Raw genomic sequence first — 17,649 nt, forward strand, 5'->3', positions numbered from 1 at the left:
ACAAGAGAAAGGTACTATTTTTCTGTGTCTATTTCAATGTCATTTTTTGCTACCCAAAGGGAGAAAACATGGATTTGTTAAAAAAGACATATTGGTTTCTTTATGACAGTGAGTATCAAAAAGAGAAAATTCCAGGGTGCAACTGTGATGAAGCATATATAAATTTCAGCCACTAGTTCATTTTATAGAAATTGTTTCTTAAAGTTAATAATCACACAGAAAAAAAAACATATCTGCTAAAATGCATTTTTATAAAATAAGACCAACACATGTATTTTTAGAGTTATTTTATTAATATTACAATATATAACATGTAAAAATATTGTTTGAAGGAACAATCAAGTCTGCAACAGCAGGCAGCTCTACTTAAAAATGATATATATATATATATATATATATATATATATATATATATATTTTATTTTTTTTAATCTATCATTTGTAGACAAAATCTATTAGTTTTCATTATCACCTTTCACAGTTCTCTTGAATTGCCATTACCTACTCTTGCAGCAGCTGTGTAAAATCTCCAGCACTTATCTGGAACCATTCAGTGTAGCACATTTTGTTTGTACAGATAAAAATAAAAACACACACAGGGCTGGAAAAAGGCATTTTGCCTGTCTAACATTGAGTAGACTAGCAACTTTTCTTCACTGACAAACTACAGTGATATTTTCCACCCCTGCTTATGTATTTAGTTAGATACATACAGGTACACTTTAGGGATTTAAACATGTTGAATATAGTGAAAAGTCCAATTAGTCAAGCTCTATATAAATTGTAGTAATTTATTGTAAAATATGTAACCAAGCATATATGAAGTTAAACATTTAGAATGAGGTACACAAAAATTATTACAACTTGCAGAAAGAGGCACTGGAAGGCTACACAGTTGAAGTATTTCCCTCACTCAAGGGCTATTACCTCCCCTCATTCTGATGAGGGTTTAAAAACTAGTACATTACCTATAAGAGAGTGTTGTCACATTGTATTTGCTTCATTAACAGAAAGTACTCCACTGATATAAAGATATCATGTACACATCTAGTTTATAATTGATGTGCCAGGACTTGAAATTGGCTGTATTTGGCACCAGGAAAGCTTGATTAAATTTAGTTTAATTTTTTGCTTGTTTGCGTAAAATAACTAATATAATGTTTTTATTTTCCTTGGATATCTATGATAATACAGACTTATGAAGCACTACACACTAGCTTATTATATGTGGTTACAATATTCTGCTTACAAGCACTACATATGAGACCGAGATCCACTTAACTAAATGTGGTATCTAATATTTTAAGGTACAAAAGAAATTATTGCATGGGGAAATTTGTACCACCATTTTTGGTAATCAATGCTCTTAATACATTATCTGCTCATTACAGATTTCTAAGTTTTCTTCTATTAGCTGCTTATTTCTTAACTAGTCAGAAAAAGAATACATTACAGATTAGTACTCATTATACTGGCCCAGTTTCACTAACATGTCTCCACTTGATTACAATTCACACTACTATAAAATTGTATAACACCTTACGTTTGTTTTACAAATTTGATCTATAAAAACTATATATAAAGTTACTACTCAACTAAATATTAACTGTAGGAAAAAAAGTTTTGTACTAATCCACCGCAATGTCTAACTACTCTGAGACTAGTAACTATTTCCTGCCCTGTATGTAAAACATTATTTATAGCAAGTATAACCAACTGGCAACCTATGGTCCACATGTGGCCCTCTGCAATTGGAAAACATAAGAACTAAAAATGATTGCTATAGCTGTTGTGGCTATTCAGTAGACACCATTTAAAGCTGGGCAACCAGATTTCAATTTTCCACCATTACATAAATTTGTCAAATGTTTTGCATATAATGTATTTTCTTGTTTTTCTTAATGGACACAAATTATACACAACCATTTGAAAATAGGAATTTGGAGGATAAGCTGAATAAGTGACCAGAAACATGGGATTTTGCAACTTGTTGAATTTACAAGCTAGTAAAATTTCCATCTGATAGTGCAAAGGCCAACTTGCATCAGGTGCAGTTTTAAAGCAGCATGGTGATTAAGGTAATATTTTCTTCTTAACTTGGTCTAGTATATTTGAATAGTATTTCATTTTTTCTAACAGAAATTTTGCTTCTTGAAAATCACCTAAAAAGGGGAAATGAGAAAAAAAACTGGTTAAAACATATAAACAAAAAAATGAGAGCTAATATGGATCTAGATAGTGTTTGATTTGCAAAGCAGATTACAGAGAAGAGTGCAACGTGCCTCTAAGTAGTTATAATTTACTGCACGTGTATGAAATGCCATCTTAGAGCATTATAGCACTTCTGCTTGCATATAAGTACCTGCTTAACTCCTGCAAAGGGATAAACACACAGTTAAAGTCAGCTCCAGAGCAGCTTTGCACTACTGGGAGCTAGCTGAACACATCTGGTAAGCCTAGGACAATAGGCAAATGTGTGTAGCCACCAATCAACAAGTGAATTTAAAAACAGAATTTATGTTTACCTGATAAATTTCTTTCTCCTACGGTGTGTCCGGTCCACGGCTTCATCCTTACTTGTGGGATATTCTCCTCCCCTACAGGAAATGGCAAAGAGAGCACACAGCAAAAGCTGTCCATATAGCCCCCCCTCTGGCTCCGCCCCCAGTCATTCGACCGACGGTTAGGAGAAAAAGGAGAAACCATAGGGTGCCGTGGTGACTGTAGTGTACAGAAATCAAAATTTTAAACCTGACTAAAAGCCAGGGCGGGCCGTGGACCGGACACACCATAGGAGAAAGAAATTTATCAGGTAAACATAAATTCTGTTTTCTACTACATTGGTGTGTCCGGTCCATGGCTTCATCCTTACTTGTGGGAACCAATACCAAAGCTTTAGGACACGGATGAAGGGAGGGAACAAGTCAGGTAACCTAAACGGAAGGCACCACAGCTTGCAAAAACTTTCTCCCAAAAACAGCCTCCGAAGAAGCATAAGTATCGAATTTGTAAAATTTGGCAAAAGTATGCAGAGAAGACCAAGTCGCTGCCTTACAGATCTAATCAACAGAAGCCTCGTTCTTGAAGGCCCATGTGGAAGCCACAGCTCTAGTAGAGTGAGCTGTAATTCGTTCAGGAGGCTGCCGTCCGGCAGTCTCATAAGCCAATCAGATGATGCTATTCAGCCAAAAGGAAAGAGGTAGCAGTAGCTTTCTGCCCTCTCCTCTTACCAGAATAAACGACAAACACAAGGATGATGTCTGTCTGAAATCCTTTGTTGCTTCTAAATAGAATTTTAAAGCACAGACCACATCTAGGTTGTGTAACAAACGTTCCTTCTTCGAAACTGGATTCGGACACAGGGAAGGAACAACTATTTCCTGGTTAATATTCCTGTTGGAAACCACTTTTGGAAGAAAACCAGGCTTGGTACGTAAAACTACCTTATCTGTATGGAATACCAGATAGGGAGAAGTACACTGCAAAGCAGACAATTCAGAAACTCTTCTAGCAGAAGAAATAGCAACCAAAAACAGAACTTTCCAAGATAGTAACTTAATATCTATGGAATGTAAGGGTTCAAACGGAACCCCTTGAAGAACTGAAAGAACTAAGTTTAGACTCCATGGAGGAGTCATAGGTCTGTAGACAGGCTTGATTCTGATTAACGCCTGTACAAACGCCTGTACATCTGGCACGGCTGCCAGACGTTTGTGCAACAAAACAGACAGAGCAGATATCTGTCCTTTTAGAGAACTAGCTGACAAACCTTTATCCAAACCCTCTTGGAGAAAAGAAAGTATCCTAGGAATTTTAATTTTACTCCAAGAGAATCCCTTGGATTCGCACCAACGGATATATTTTTGCCATATCTTATGGTAAATTTTACTAGTCACAGGTTTTCTGGCTTGAACCAGAGTATCTATAACGAATCTGAAAACCCACGCTTAGATAAAATCAAGCGTTCAATTTCCAAGCAGTCAGTTGCAGAGAGACTAGATTTGGATGTTCGAATGGACCTTGTACTAGAAGATCTTGTCTCAAAGGTAGCTTCCATGGTGGAGCTGATGACATATTCACCAGGTCTGCATACCAAGTCCTGCGTGGCCATGCAGGAGCTATTAGAATCACCGAGGCCTTCTCCTGTTTGATCCTGGCTACAAGCCTGGGAAGGAGAGGGAACGGTGGAAACACATAAGCTAGATTGAACGACCAAGGCGCCACCAATGCATCCACTAGCGTCGCCTTGAGATCCCTGGATCTGGACCCGTAGCGGGGAACCTTTGAGTTCTGACGAGACGCCATCAGATCCATATCTGGAATGCCCCATAGTTGAGTTAACTGCCCCGGATGGAAAGTCTAACGACTCAAATAGTCCGCCTCCCAGTTGTCTACTCCTGGGATGTGAATTGCAGATAGATGGCAGGAGTGATCCTCAGCCCATTTGATAATCTTGGATACCTCTCTCATCGCCAAGGAACTCTTTGTTCCCCCTTGATGATTGATGTACGCTACAGTCGTCATGTTGTCCGACTGAAATCTTATGAATCTGGCCTTCGCTAGTTGAGGCCAAGCCAGGAGCGCATTGAATATCGCTCTCAGTTCCAAAATGTTTATCGGGAGAAGAGACTCTTCCCGAGACCATAGACCCTGAGCTTTCAGGGAGTCCCAGACCGCGCCCCAGCCTAAGAGACTGGCGTTGGTCGTGACAATGACCCACTCTGGTCTGCGGAAACTCATTCCCTGAGACAGGTGATCCTGAGTCAACCACCAACGGAGTGAGTCTCTGGTTACCTGGTCTACTTGAATCTGGGGAGACAAGTCTGCATAATCCCCATTCCACTGTTTGAGCATGCACAGTTGCAATGGTCTTGGATGAATTTGAGCAAAAGGAACCACGTCCATTGCTGCAACCATTAATCCTATTACCTCCATGCACTGAGCTATGGAAGGCTGAGGAATAGATTGAAGAACTTGACAAGCGTTTAGAAGTTTTAACTTTCTGACCTCTGTCAGAAAAATCTTCATTTCTACAGAATCTATTATTGTTCCCAGAAAAGGAACCCTTGTGGACGGGGACAGGGAACTTGTTTCTATGTTCACCTTCCACCCGTGAGACCTGAGAAAGGCTAAAACAATGTCTGTATGAGCCCTTGCTTTGGAAAGGGACGACGCTTGGATTAGAATGTCGTCTAGGTAAGGTGCTACAGCAATGCCCCTCGGCCTTAGAACCGCTAGAAGGGACCCTAGTACCTTTGTGAAAATTCTGGGAGCAGTGGCTAAACCGAATGGAAGAGCCACGAACTGGTAATGTTTGTCCAGAAAGGCGAACCTCAGGAACTGATGATGATCTTTGTGGATAGGAATATGCAGGTACGCATCCTTTAAGTCCACGGTAGTCATATATTGACCCTCCTGGATTGTTGGTAAAATCTTCCGAATGGTTTCCATTTTGAATGATGGAACTCTGAGGAATTTGTTTAGAATTTTTAAATCCAGAATTGGTCTGAAGGTTCCCTCTTTTTTGGGAACTACAAACAGGTTTGAGTAAAAACCCAGACCTTGTTCCGCTGTTGGAACTGGGTGTATCACTCCCATCTTTAATAGGTCTCCTACGCAATGTAAGAATGCCTGTCTCTTTATCTGGTCTGAAGATAAGCGAGACATGTGGAACCTTCCCCTTGGAGGAAGTTCCTTGAACTCTAGAAGATACCCCTGAGAGACTATTTCTAGTGCCCAGGGATCCGGAACATCTCTTGCGCAAGCCTGAGCAAAGAGAGAAAGTCTGCCCCTTACTAGATCCGGTCCCGGATCGGGGGCTACCCCTTCATGCTGTCTTGGTAGCAGCAGCAGGCTTCTTGGCCTGCTTACCCTTGTTCCAGCCTTGCAATGGTTTCCATGCTGGTTTAGGCTGGGAAGTGTTACCCTCTTGTCTAGAGGCTGTAGAGTTAGGAGCCGGTCCGTTCCTGAAATTGCGAAAGGAACGAAAATTAGATTTGTTCTTAGCCTTGAAAGGCCTATCCTGTGGGAGGGCATGGCCCTTTCCCCCAGTGATGTCTGAAATAATCTCCTTCAATTCTGGCCCGAAAAGGTTCTTACCTTTGAAAGGAATATTAAGCAATTTTGTTTTGGACGACACATCCGCCGACCAAGATTTTAGCCAAAGCGCCCTGCGTGCCACTATTGCAAAACCTGAATTTTTCGCCGCTAATTTTGCCAATTGAAAAGCGGCATCCAAAATAAAGGAATTAGCCAACTTTAGAGCGTGAATTCTGTCCATGACTTCATCATATGGAGTCTCCTTTTGGAGCGAATTTTCTAGTTCCTCGAACCAAAAAGACGCCGCCGTGGTGACAGGAATAATGCACGAAATTGGTTGAAGAAGGAAACCTTGCTGAACAAATATCTTTTTAAGTAATCCTTCCAATTTTTTATCCATAGGATCTTTGAAAGCGCAACTGTCCGCAATAGGAATAGTTGTGCACTTGGCTAACGTTGAAACTGCCCCCTCTACCTTAGGGACCGTTTGCCATGCGTCCCTTCTGGGGTGGACAATGGGGAACATTTTCTTAAATATAGGAGGTGGAACAAAAGGAACACCTGGCTTCTCCCACTCCTTAGTCACTATGTCCGCCACCCTCTTAGGTATTGGAAAAGCATCAGTGTGCACAGGGACCTCTAAGAATTTGTCCATTTTGCACAACTTCTCTGGAATCACCAAAGAGTCACAATCATCAAGAGTAGCTAGCACCTCCTTAAGCAGGGCGCGGAGATGTTCTAGCTTAAATTTAAATGCCACAATATCAGGTTCTGCCTGCTGAGAAATTTTACCTGAATCAGAAATTTCTCCCTCAGAGAGACCCTCCCTCACTGCCAATTCAGATTGATGTGAGGGAATAACAGATAAATTATTGTAAGCGCCAACTTGCTCATCCTCTGTATTTAAAACTGAGCAATCACGCTTTCTGGGAAATGCTGGCAGTTTGGATAAAAGATTTGCTATAGAATTATCCATTACTGCTATTAATTTCTGCATAGTAACAAGCATTGGCGCGCTAGATGTACTAGGTATCGCCTGCGCGGGCAAAACTGGTGTTGACACAGAAGGAGAGGATGATGAGCTATCCCCACTACCTTAATTTGAAGAATCATCTTGGGCAACCTTATTAAATGCGACAGTACTGTCCTTACTTTGTTTGGACGCCATGGCACAATTTGCACATACATTTAAAGGGGGAACCACCTTGGCTTCCATACACACAGAACATATGCTATCTGAAGGTACAGACATGTTAGACAGATTTAGGCAGGCTATTAATGCAATAAAAACGATTTTAAACAAAACCGTTACTGTCTCTTTAAATAATAAAAAGAGCACAATGTTTGAAAAACTATCAAGGAAATATCCGGTCTTTATAAAATTTACACCCCAGTGTCTTAATGCTTTGAAAGTATTGCACACCAAACACACTACAGTCCCTGCCACAGACTTTGCTGCGGCTTTTACCTTCCTTAGGGGTTATTCACCACAGAAATAAGCCTTCCTGAGTCCGTTTCTCAGCCACAGGACCCTCTCACATGAAGCTACATGCACTGCCTTTAGAAGTAACTGCGCAACTGAGGCGCGAAAATGAGACCTCCTCCCTCTGCATACCAGAGTGAAGAGGCCTTTCTGACTAGATTAGGCGTCTAAACAACTGCCAGGCGAAATAAAACGTTCCCAAAAGTGTTTCAAAGTTCACAAAACACTCCAAATGTCATATAAATATGATATAAACAAATCGATTTAGCCCACAATAGTGTCAACCAGCATAGAGCCCAATTTTGCACACCAAATTTCAAGTCTCTAAACCCTTAAATGAGCAAACCGGAGCTAATAGTTCAATTTACCGGTTTAAACACACTACAGTCCATGCCACAGACTTTGCTGCAGCTTTTACCTTCCTTAGGGGTTATTCACCACAGAAATAAGCCTTCCTGAGTCCGTTTCTCAGCCACAGGACCCTCTCACATGAAGCTACATGCACTGCCTTTAGAAGTAACTGCGCAACTGAGGCGCGAAAATGAGACCTCCTCCCTCTGCATACCAGAGTGAAGAGGCCTTTCTGACTAGATTAGGCGTCTAAACAACTGCCAGGCGAAATAAAACGTTCCCAAAAGTGTTTCAAAGTTCACAAAACACTCCAAATGTCATATAAATATGATATAAACAAATCGATTTAGCCCACAATAGTGTCAACCAGCATAGAGCCCAATTTATAAGCCTAAATTCTGTTACTGAGTCTAAGAAAATGGCTTACCGATCCCATAAGGGAAAAACTGTCTTCTAGCATTACTATGTCTTGTTAGAAAAGAGACTGGTCATACCTGGAGCAGATAAGTCTGCAAACTGTTCCCCCCCAACTGAAGTTCTCTGGTTTCAACAGTCCTGCGTGGGAACAGCAATGGATTTTAGTTACTGGTGCTTTTGCGGTGTGCTCTCTTTGCCATTTCCTGTAGGGGAGGAGAATATCCCAGAAGTAAGGATGAAGCCGTGGACTGGACACACCAATGTAGGAGAAAAGTGTCTTAAAATGACATGTTCTGTCTGAATCATGCAGACCTCATTTTGACTTTCCTAACCCTTTAATGAGGCATTGAGTTCTCTTTCTCTCTTTTTTTTTTTTCTCTCTCTCAGAACAAATAGCAGTGGTTTAAATGTGCAAAACCAGCTATTTCAAATATAAAAATAAAAGTAATTGCCACACAAATTTCATACCCTGCAGATGGTATAACAAGTCAATGTAAATACATCAAGGGGAAATAAAAAAACACAGTACAGTGCCCCTTTAATACCAACTATTCAACAACTATTTGCTTTAAACAAAGTATTTGTATTTCTGGCTTCTTAATGCATTATGTTATATACAATGTTTAGTAATGTGTAGTAAAACAACACTATAATATACTTTCATTATATATTTATTTTCATGTAATTTTGCTCTGACAATAGTTTATTTTATAATTTTTCAAGCTGGAAATGCACACGGCTGACCTTTCAAGGCTAACCCTGCAACATATATACTTCCCTATTTGGCTTAAGCTAATAACAACTGCAAACCAGTGCACTTTATACTAACATAATAACCATAGCTAGCCTTGTCAGCTGCAGACTCAACACTGGATTGGCACATGGGGTGGGTGGAGTTAGACTATTGAAAAGGGACACTCAGGTCAAATTAAACTTTCATGATTTAGATAGAGCATGCAATTTTAAACAACTTTCCAATTTACTTCCATTAACAAAAGGTGCACAGTTTATTTATATTTACACTTTTTGAGTCACCAGCTCATACTAAGCATGTGCAAGAATTCACAGAATAAATGTACATGCATCTGTGTTTGGCTGATGGCTGTCACATGGTAGAGGGGGGAGTGGAAATTTGTCAGAAAAAAAAAATAAAAAAAAAATCTACTACTCATTTGAAGTTCAGACTAAGTGCTACTGCATTGTCTTTTGATCATATATTTGTTGATTATGCAAATCTACTGTATTTACTGGTCCTTTAAAAGGGGACAGTCTACACCAGAATGTTTATTGTTTAAAAAGATAGCTAATCCCTTTATTACCCATTCCCTAGTTTTGCATAACCAACACAGTTATATTAATACACTTTTAACCTCTGTGATTACCTTGTATCTAAGCCTCTGCAGACTGCCCCCTTATATCAGTGCTTTTGACAGACACACAGGTTAACCAATCAGTGTAGACTCCTAAATAATTTCACAGGAGTGAGCACAATGTTATGTATATGATACACATGAACTATTACTATAACTGTGAAACACTTTTAAAATGTTATGAGCTAAGAGGCGGTTTTCAACGGTTTTAGAAATCAGTTTGAGCCTTCCTAGGTTTAGCTTTTCAAAAAGTCAATTGGAAAGTTGTTTAAAACTGCATGCCCTATCTGAATCATAAAAGTTTAAATTTTGACTAGACTGTCCCTTTAAGGCTCTGCTACATGAAATATTCTGAACATCACTGTTACTATATTTTAAATGTCACTGACATCTCAGTATTAAAGAACTAATCATACACCAAGGAGCATGGAATAGGAAAAATGTGTGACTAATATTGGAAGTTTGTTATATTTGATTTGCACTCAAACCATTCTAGTAGTTAATCAACATCACAACAAATATAGTACCTTCATGAAAGGCATTTCTTACGTCTTCTGTCAATATATCAAGTTTGTCTGTGAAAATAAAACAATAATAATAAAACAATAATAAGAAAAAAATAATATATATATTTTTTCCTTACAGCATGTTTCACATATAAATGAATGCCCAGGGTTGTGCACGGATTTGTTTCATATACAATATAAGTATAAAGTACCAAAATCATAGAACACATGCACGAAATGTTGTTTAATGGAGGTGACACACATCACAGAAAATAAAAATACATTCTCTTATACATTTAATATTGTGAGAAAGAAAGAGAAAGAGAAAGAGAGAAAGAAAGAGAAAGAGAGAAAGAAGAGAAAGGAGAGAAAGGAGAGAGAGAGATTTCTCTGATAACTATTTGAAATTAAAACTTCTATTTACATTGAGGATATTGCGCTTGTATAAGAGGTGTTTATGCGCCCAGGAACAATTGCAATTGGTTTTTTATAAAGAAATAGGCATTATCATCTAGGTTCATAGAATTACAGTCTTTCTGCCCTTACACAGTGTTACCTCTTGATTGCCTCGTTCTCAATTTGTACTTTATACAAATGGTTCTTAGAGGTGAAGGTGGCAATTAAATAAACAGAGACATAGCCTGCATTAGGCTAAAATTACAATCCTTCAGAAAAGTCTAATGATTTAAGAAGCTCACTATTAAAGTCTACAGGTATCTCTGTATATAAATCATTTGATAAAACTTTTCTAAAAGATTGTGATCAACTCATATGTCTGATGCTAAATTTACAAATCTAATACTGAAAAACAGGACTGGTTGATATTTTGGGGCTGGGCAGTCCCTTAGTAATGGACCACACATACTTCACATAGAACTGTTCTGAGGATTAAGCTTGCCAATACAAAAGATGGCATGTTCCTAGCGTATACCTGCAGTTCTCCAAACCTGCTGGTTGATAGGACTAAAATCAGAATAGTTATCTTTATAATCCTCAGTATGCCATTATATAATGGCATACATTTTTATTTTACATGGGGCCATGCAGGCATGGCATACTGTTCTCCAGAAGGTAGGCTAAAAACATAAATTATGCTTACCAGATAATTTCATTTCCTTCTGTATAAGGAGAGTCCATGGCTTCATTCCTTACTGTTGGGAAATACTGAACCTGGCCACCAGGAGGAGGCAAAGACACCCCAGCCAAAGGCTTAAATACCTCTCCTGCCGAGGGAAGAAGGAACAGTAGAAGAAATATCAGGGTATAAAAGGTGCCAGAAGAAAAATTTAATTTAGTGGGCCTCCCATTGGAGAACACGGGTGGGGGCTGTGGACTCTCCTTATACAGAAAGAAATTAAATTATACGGTAAGCATAATTTATGTTTTCCTTCTTAATATAAGGAGAGTCCACGGCTTCATTACTTACTTTTGGGAAAATTATACCCAAGCCCTAGAGGACACTGAATGAAAACGGGAAGGACAAAAAGAGAGGCAGACCCTAATCTTAGGGCACCACAGCTTGCAAAGCCTCTCCCGAAGGCTGCTTCAGCAGAAGCAAAAACATCAAACTTGTAAAATTTAGAAAAAGTATAAGGAGGACCAGGTAGTCGCCTGTCATACTCTGCAAGGGTGCAGGTTCAGGAGTTGGAAGCTGTTGTGCAGAGGTTTCAGGTTCTTGGATTAAAGTTGTGTTTTGTCTGCGTGAGTCTTTCCTTTTTGGCATAATTAAACAGGTACAAAGTTTTAGAAAATAAAGGTGATGGTTTTATTGATAGGATAATTAGCAATGCAGAGATATGCAAACTAGATAAGGCAAAGTCTATAGGCTGTAGTATCCGGCAGGAATACAGATCTTTGTAATTACAGGCAAGATACTTGCATATGCTGTAGACTGGAACTGTGTAATAACAAGCAGGATACTTGCATATGCTGTAGACTGGAACTGTGTAGTAACAGGCAGGAATGCAGGTCTTTGTAATAACAGACAGGATACTTGCATATGCTGTAGACTGGAACTCTGTAGTAACAGGCAGGAATGCAGGGCCTTGTGATAACAGACAGGATACTTGCATATGCTGTAGACTGGAACTCTGTAGTATCAGGTAACAAGCAAGCAAAAGTACCCGAGTCAGTCCTTAGGAGAGAACTAGCCAAGATCAATTGCCAGGAAATCAGTCCAGAAACAGAACACAGTGCCAAGGGAAAATCAAGAAGAGCAGTCTGTAAATGAAGCAGAAACCAGGCACCAGGAAATCCAAACAAATCTGTATTTCACTCTGGAAACAGGACCAGAGGGTCTGTCAGAGTATAACACTCAATGTCAAAGCCCAGAACTTAAAGCAAACCTCCCAGATATAGCAGGCTGCTGATTAAATGATTTGTTTCAGCTGGTAAGCAGGTGGAGCCAGAGAGCCAAAGTTGCAGCAAACAGAAAAATCCAATATTCTTAGGCTGCGATCAAGCCATCTGGTGGAAAAGAGGTAAGGTAACAGGCTGGGAAAGAACAGCAGCAGAAATAGAAACAGGTCCCAGGTTCAATTCTAGGCTGGATCATGACACCGCCTTACAAATCTGATCCATAGAGGACTCGTTCTAAAAGGCCGAAGAGGAAGCCATTGCTCTAGTAGAATGAGCTGTCATTTTCTGAGGAGGCTTATGTCCCACTGTCTCATAAGCTAAGCGGATAACGCTCCTTAACCAAAAAGACAAGGAAGTCGCAGAGACCTTCTGCTCCTTACGCTTCCCAGAATAGGCAACAAACAAGGAAGGAGTTTGTCTAAAATCCTTAATAGCCTGAAGATAGAACTTCAAAGCTCGAACCACGTCCAAATTATGAAGCAAACATTCCTTCAAAGAAGGAGGATTAGGACACAAGGAAGGAACCACAAGGACAGCCTTATCAGCATGGAACACCAGATAAGGAGGCTCACATTGCAAGGCGGCAATCTCAGATACTCTGTGCAGAGAAGCAATAGCCAGTAGAAAAAGAACCTTCCAGGAAAACAACAATTTAAATTTCATGCATAGGCACAAACGGAGCACGCTGCAAAACCTTAAGAACAAGATTCAGACTCCAGGGAGAGGCGGGGGGCGGAGCCAGCAACCTATCATGGCAGACGCATTCTTGTGAGCTCCGTCTAGATCTGTATAGAAAGTCTGGTTATGTGAGCTATACCATACCAACTATGGCTATGCTTTACATGGGAGGATACCTCTGCCTCTTGGGAAGAATTTTGAACTAACTCTGAAGAGGTTTACTAGCCCTAGCGATCAATCAGATGCAACACAGCTGTCTACGCCATGGAGGCCTACTCTGTCTATCAGGCCCTGCTTGATCATCCTACTGGAGGTAAGGAGGATACTGAGAGAGCAATCTACTCTGTCAGAGCTATGGATTCGGCCACTTTATGGGAGGAGGAAGTTAAACGACTGCTGGATCTCTGCTTTCAAGCCCTAGAGCAGTGCCTTATAACATGGCTAACAGGCGCGATGCAGACCGCCGAGTTAGATACCACGCAGCAATATGTGGAGGCGGATTCCGTTGAGCCCATACATGATGATCTGGGGGGACTGACAAGCGATATGGTAGTTGACTGCCCTATTGTGCAATCTCTCTATATACCCAGTGCCGGGTGTTCAGCTAACAGGGGGCAATTCGTTTCACTAGAGCACCGCTTTGATTCAATCCCACTACCCGAGGTGGTCGTAGGTGGTTCCCTTCAGAAACCGGAGCTCTGTGGATTTACAGGTACAATGCAGCGCAGGAGATTGGTGGCCACCCTCCCCCAGAAACTTTTCATGGAGCTATCTTTCAGGCTGGCCAGTAACTCACTTAACCTTAGGAAAGGCATTGGTTAATTTGGCGATCGCTGCAGTGTCCCCAGCAGAAGAAACACCTCTGGCCACAAAGAATAAAGATGTATTCTAGCCACAAGTCTGAACATCGCTTTAGCGCTTATTGCAGGGGAAATTTTTACAGCTGCAGAGACATTTTATGTACTGGATCCATACAACGTTTTGCTTGCCTGTGTCTGAACAGTGAGCCTTTCCCTATTATGCTGATTGCCTTCAGTCTGTTGCCTATGCACTCTTAACGTCCACTAGTTGTAATATAGAACTGTGTATGTCCATTCATTATCATAAATCAAATATGCAGGTTTCTAAGCATATCATCAGCCACAAGATACTGCTTAGTTTTCCCAGATTGTGCCATATCCACAGCTTAACCTTGCCTATATATCATATTTCTGTAGACTAGGATGTGAGGCTCCAATTCCTGGCTATGGGTATATAACTTCTGTTATGCTACAATACATTTAAAGAACAGACCTGAATTTGACCAAGTTCACTACACTTACTGAGGATTTATGAGTGACATTGGCTATAATGGCAGCATGATTGAGTGTTTCTGGACTGTCCAATATAAGTTGGGCCGAAAGTTATGTTTGCTTAAAGTTTTTGTGTTATACATTAGTGTTTTGATCGCACACTGAGAGAGATGTAACTTTTATATTTAGCTGGTACACAGGAAATGTATCACCTATGATAAGTGAGAAAAGACCACGCTGTCACGGCTCAGTTCTGTGTCACCCACTGGAATGCTAATGGAGTTTACACTTAACATTGTTATTATGTTAGGATAGCATTGATAATTCTGGGATCTGAGTGTCTCATGAACCCTTGTTCTCACAAATATTTAATGCCTTATATTTACATGCCCTTTACTGTTATCTGTACTCGCTATGATGCATATAGGATTTAAGTTATATGACGCTATCACATTTTCTTAAGTTAAGCTAAATTATCATCCCCCTATTTATCCCTTAGTTTAAAAGACAAGTATTGACCTTCATATATATCCCTGGAGCTTTGGTATAACTATTAGGCATGGCGCACTACCGCCTGCGGCCGGGGCAGCGTGACGCCTATATTTTACAAATGTATGGCTCAGTGGAAATATTTCAAATATAGCTTTACACCGAAATGCAAATCAGCTTGTGCAAGCAATGTTTTCATTTTATTCCATGGTAAAGCTTCTGGCATACTACCAATATTATATTTATAACTGTTCCCGTATTTATGCGATCTTACAAACATAAATCTGATGTATCCCATCAAATTCTAGCTGCAACCCTCCTCTATAAGCAACTCCCTTTATCCTACCTTATCCTGATATGTATACTTATACTACAGATCACTCTTAACTGTAATACTTGTTTTTTTCAGCATCACTATAGGCAGAGCTGTATCTTTCTTAACATTGGTTATCAACAAATGTTCTTTAATGTGAAAAGTTGAGCCAGGTGACTGCATGCGCAATATCCTAGTTCTAGATCAGTGATGTTATGGCAACCCATGAATACTTAGAGGCCAATACATAGAACACTCTTGCTATGGTTCATTTAATATATTTATATTACCACCTCCCCCCCCCCCCCCCCATGATAATGTACCCTTTATTTTAGAGGGACTCAATAGGCGGTTTGTCTGGTCTATACCGCAACTTATCTAATATTTACAACTACTTCCTAAGTTTCCACTCCTACATAACATCAAAGAAATTAATCCACAGGCCCATCTAGATCAGCAGGACTGATCACTATTGCCTTTCACCTAAACATATATTCTTACCGCAGTTCTTGGTTGTCTCTATTGAGGTGCTAGCTTCAATATTTCATTTCAAATTCTAAAAGAAAAAATTTATTATATTTCTCTCCCCCGCCCCATGTCCCCCAATCCCTTCTCTAATTTAGCTTAATATTAATAATTTGTTCTATGTAATGTACAAAATTATTTCCCTGGAAACACACAAAGACCTTCCATTTTCTACAGAATTTTTCTCTTGAGGACCCCCCTAGTTTTAATTCGTAAGCAGCTTTAATTGATGAGTCTAGTAATACTTTCCTCACTTCTGAAATGGGAGGTGTCTTACAGGAAATCCAGTATTTAAAAAAAAGTGTTCTAATAATTATTATTGCTACTAATATAAAATTAACATCTTTGTCCCAAGAGACGTGAGATCTCAAGAAAAGGATAGAATCTCTTGTTAGATGAATTTTTTTTTACTATATTAGAGAGAAAATATTCCACCTTCATCCAAAATTGGTTTGACTTAGGGCAACCCCAAACTAAATGATTCAGATCTGGATCCTGAGAGAGGCATTTGGAGCAGAGATTGAGTACATTCTTATTCCACTTAGCCACTCTCCATGTGGTTAAATAATCTCTGTGTATCACTCTAAATTGAATTTCCCTATAATAAGATGAAGAAAACAACTTTTGAGTAGTCTTCAAACTCTTTAAAAGTATTGTATCGAGATCAGGTAAGTCGACCATTGTTGTCCACTGGGAAGTCAAATCTACTACTACTGATGTTTCTTCTAAAGACAATAAAAATTTGTAAATAAAGGATAACAATCCCTTCCTCACTTTTACCACATCAACCAGCGGATGTTGTTCCCACATCTGGGGAGCCAGACTCATTAATTTAAGAATGTAGCTTTTCGCTTGTATAAAATAGAATATATGTTTTTTTTGTATTTCCAGAAAAATCTCTTGAAATCTATCAAATGTATATACTTTATTTAAACTTGAAATCATAGAAGTCTTTCACTATCAGTGGTCTCTCTGGTGACCATTTTTTAAAAATGTCCACCATATTGCCTAAAGGGAAATGTGTATTGCCAATTATCGGCAACCATTTTGAGATATTCTGCCTCGTTCCAACAGATTTAGATAGTTTTCTCCAAACTATTATTATGTCTCTATACAGAGGGTGCTCCAATAATCTCTTTAATTTCAGATTCTATTTATCATTAAAGGAGGTGAATATCATAATATATATTACATTGCATTATGTATATTTGTTACACTCTAAATACCTAAATTTGTTTTAAGGAAGTTGCTATTTGTTTTCTCATAGCTATACGTTAAAAAGTATTTACTCAAGCATGTTTTATAGCTCTTAATATAAAGATAAAAAAAGGTTTGTCATTAAGATCCAAAAGTGATCTTTTTATCTGGTAATACCTTCTAACTTCTGAACTTTCATAGACTAGGTCCAAAAATGGCCTTTTGTATCACTCCTAAGGTATATAGTACATTGGGCAGCTAATTTATGTATGCTCTTTATCTCTCTTTTTTTTTTTTAGAAGATCCTTACACCAAGACTGTTTAATGTTCATATAACATATTGTCTCACAATTGTCTTTTAATACTACTATGTTATTACCTTAAGACCTATGTATGTATGCCTTGCAACAAACCTTGAATAAAAATATAAAAAAAAAAAACAAAACTCCAGGGAGCAGCCTTAGATCTGAACATGGGCCTGATCCTAATCAGAGCCTTAACAGAAGACTGTACATCTGGAAGCTCTGAGAGCCTCTTGTGCAGTAAAACAGACAGGGCCAAAATCTGTCCCCTCAGGGAACTGGCAGAAATACCCTTCTCCAGTCCATCCTGGAGAAACTGTAGGATCTTG

The 17,649-nt window shown here is 39.3% G+C and overlaps 1 protein-coding gene across 1 annotated transcript in view; it reads right to left on the reverse strand.

Moving 5' to 3' along the window:
* Positions 1 to 272: 272 nt before the first annotated feature.
* The window catches only part of HSCB (HscB mitochondrial iron-sulfur cluster cochaperone), a 50,990-nt gene continuing 33,613 nt past the window's right edge, over positions 273 to 17,649 (reverse strand). The window contains exons 5-6 of the mRNA XM_053702078.1: positions 10,188 to 10,235; positions 273 to 2,162 (exon numbers count right to left, since the gene is read on the reverse strand). Of these exons, the coding sequence (XP_053558053.1) occupies positions 2,074 to 2,162; positions 10,188 to 10,235 (137 nt within the window). The 3' untranslated portion in view covers positions 273 to 2,073. The remainder of the gene's footprint in view (positions 2,163 to 10,187; positions 10,236 to 17,649) is intronic.

Source organism: Bombina bombina, chromosome 2 (assembly GCF_027579735.1).
Source record: "Bombina bombina isolate aBomBom1 chromosome 2, aBomBom1.pri, whole genome shotgun sequence".
Taxonomy (NCBI): domain Eukaryota; kingdom Metazoa; phylum Chordata; class Amphibia; order Anura; family Bombinatoridae; genus Bombina; species Bombina bombina.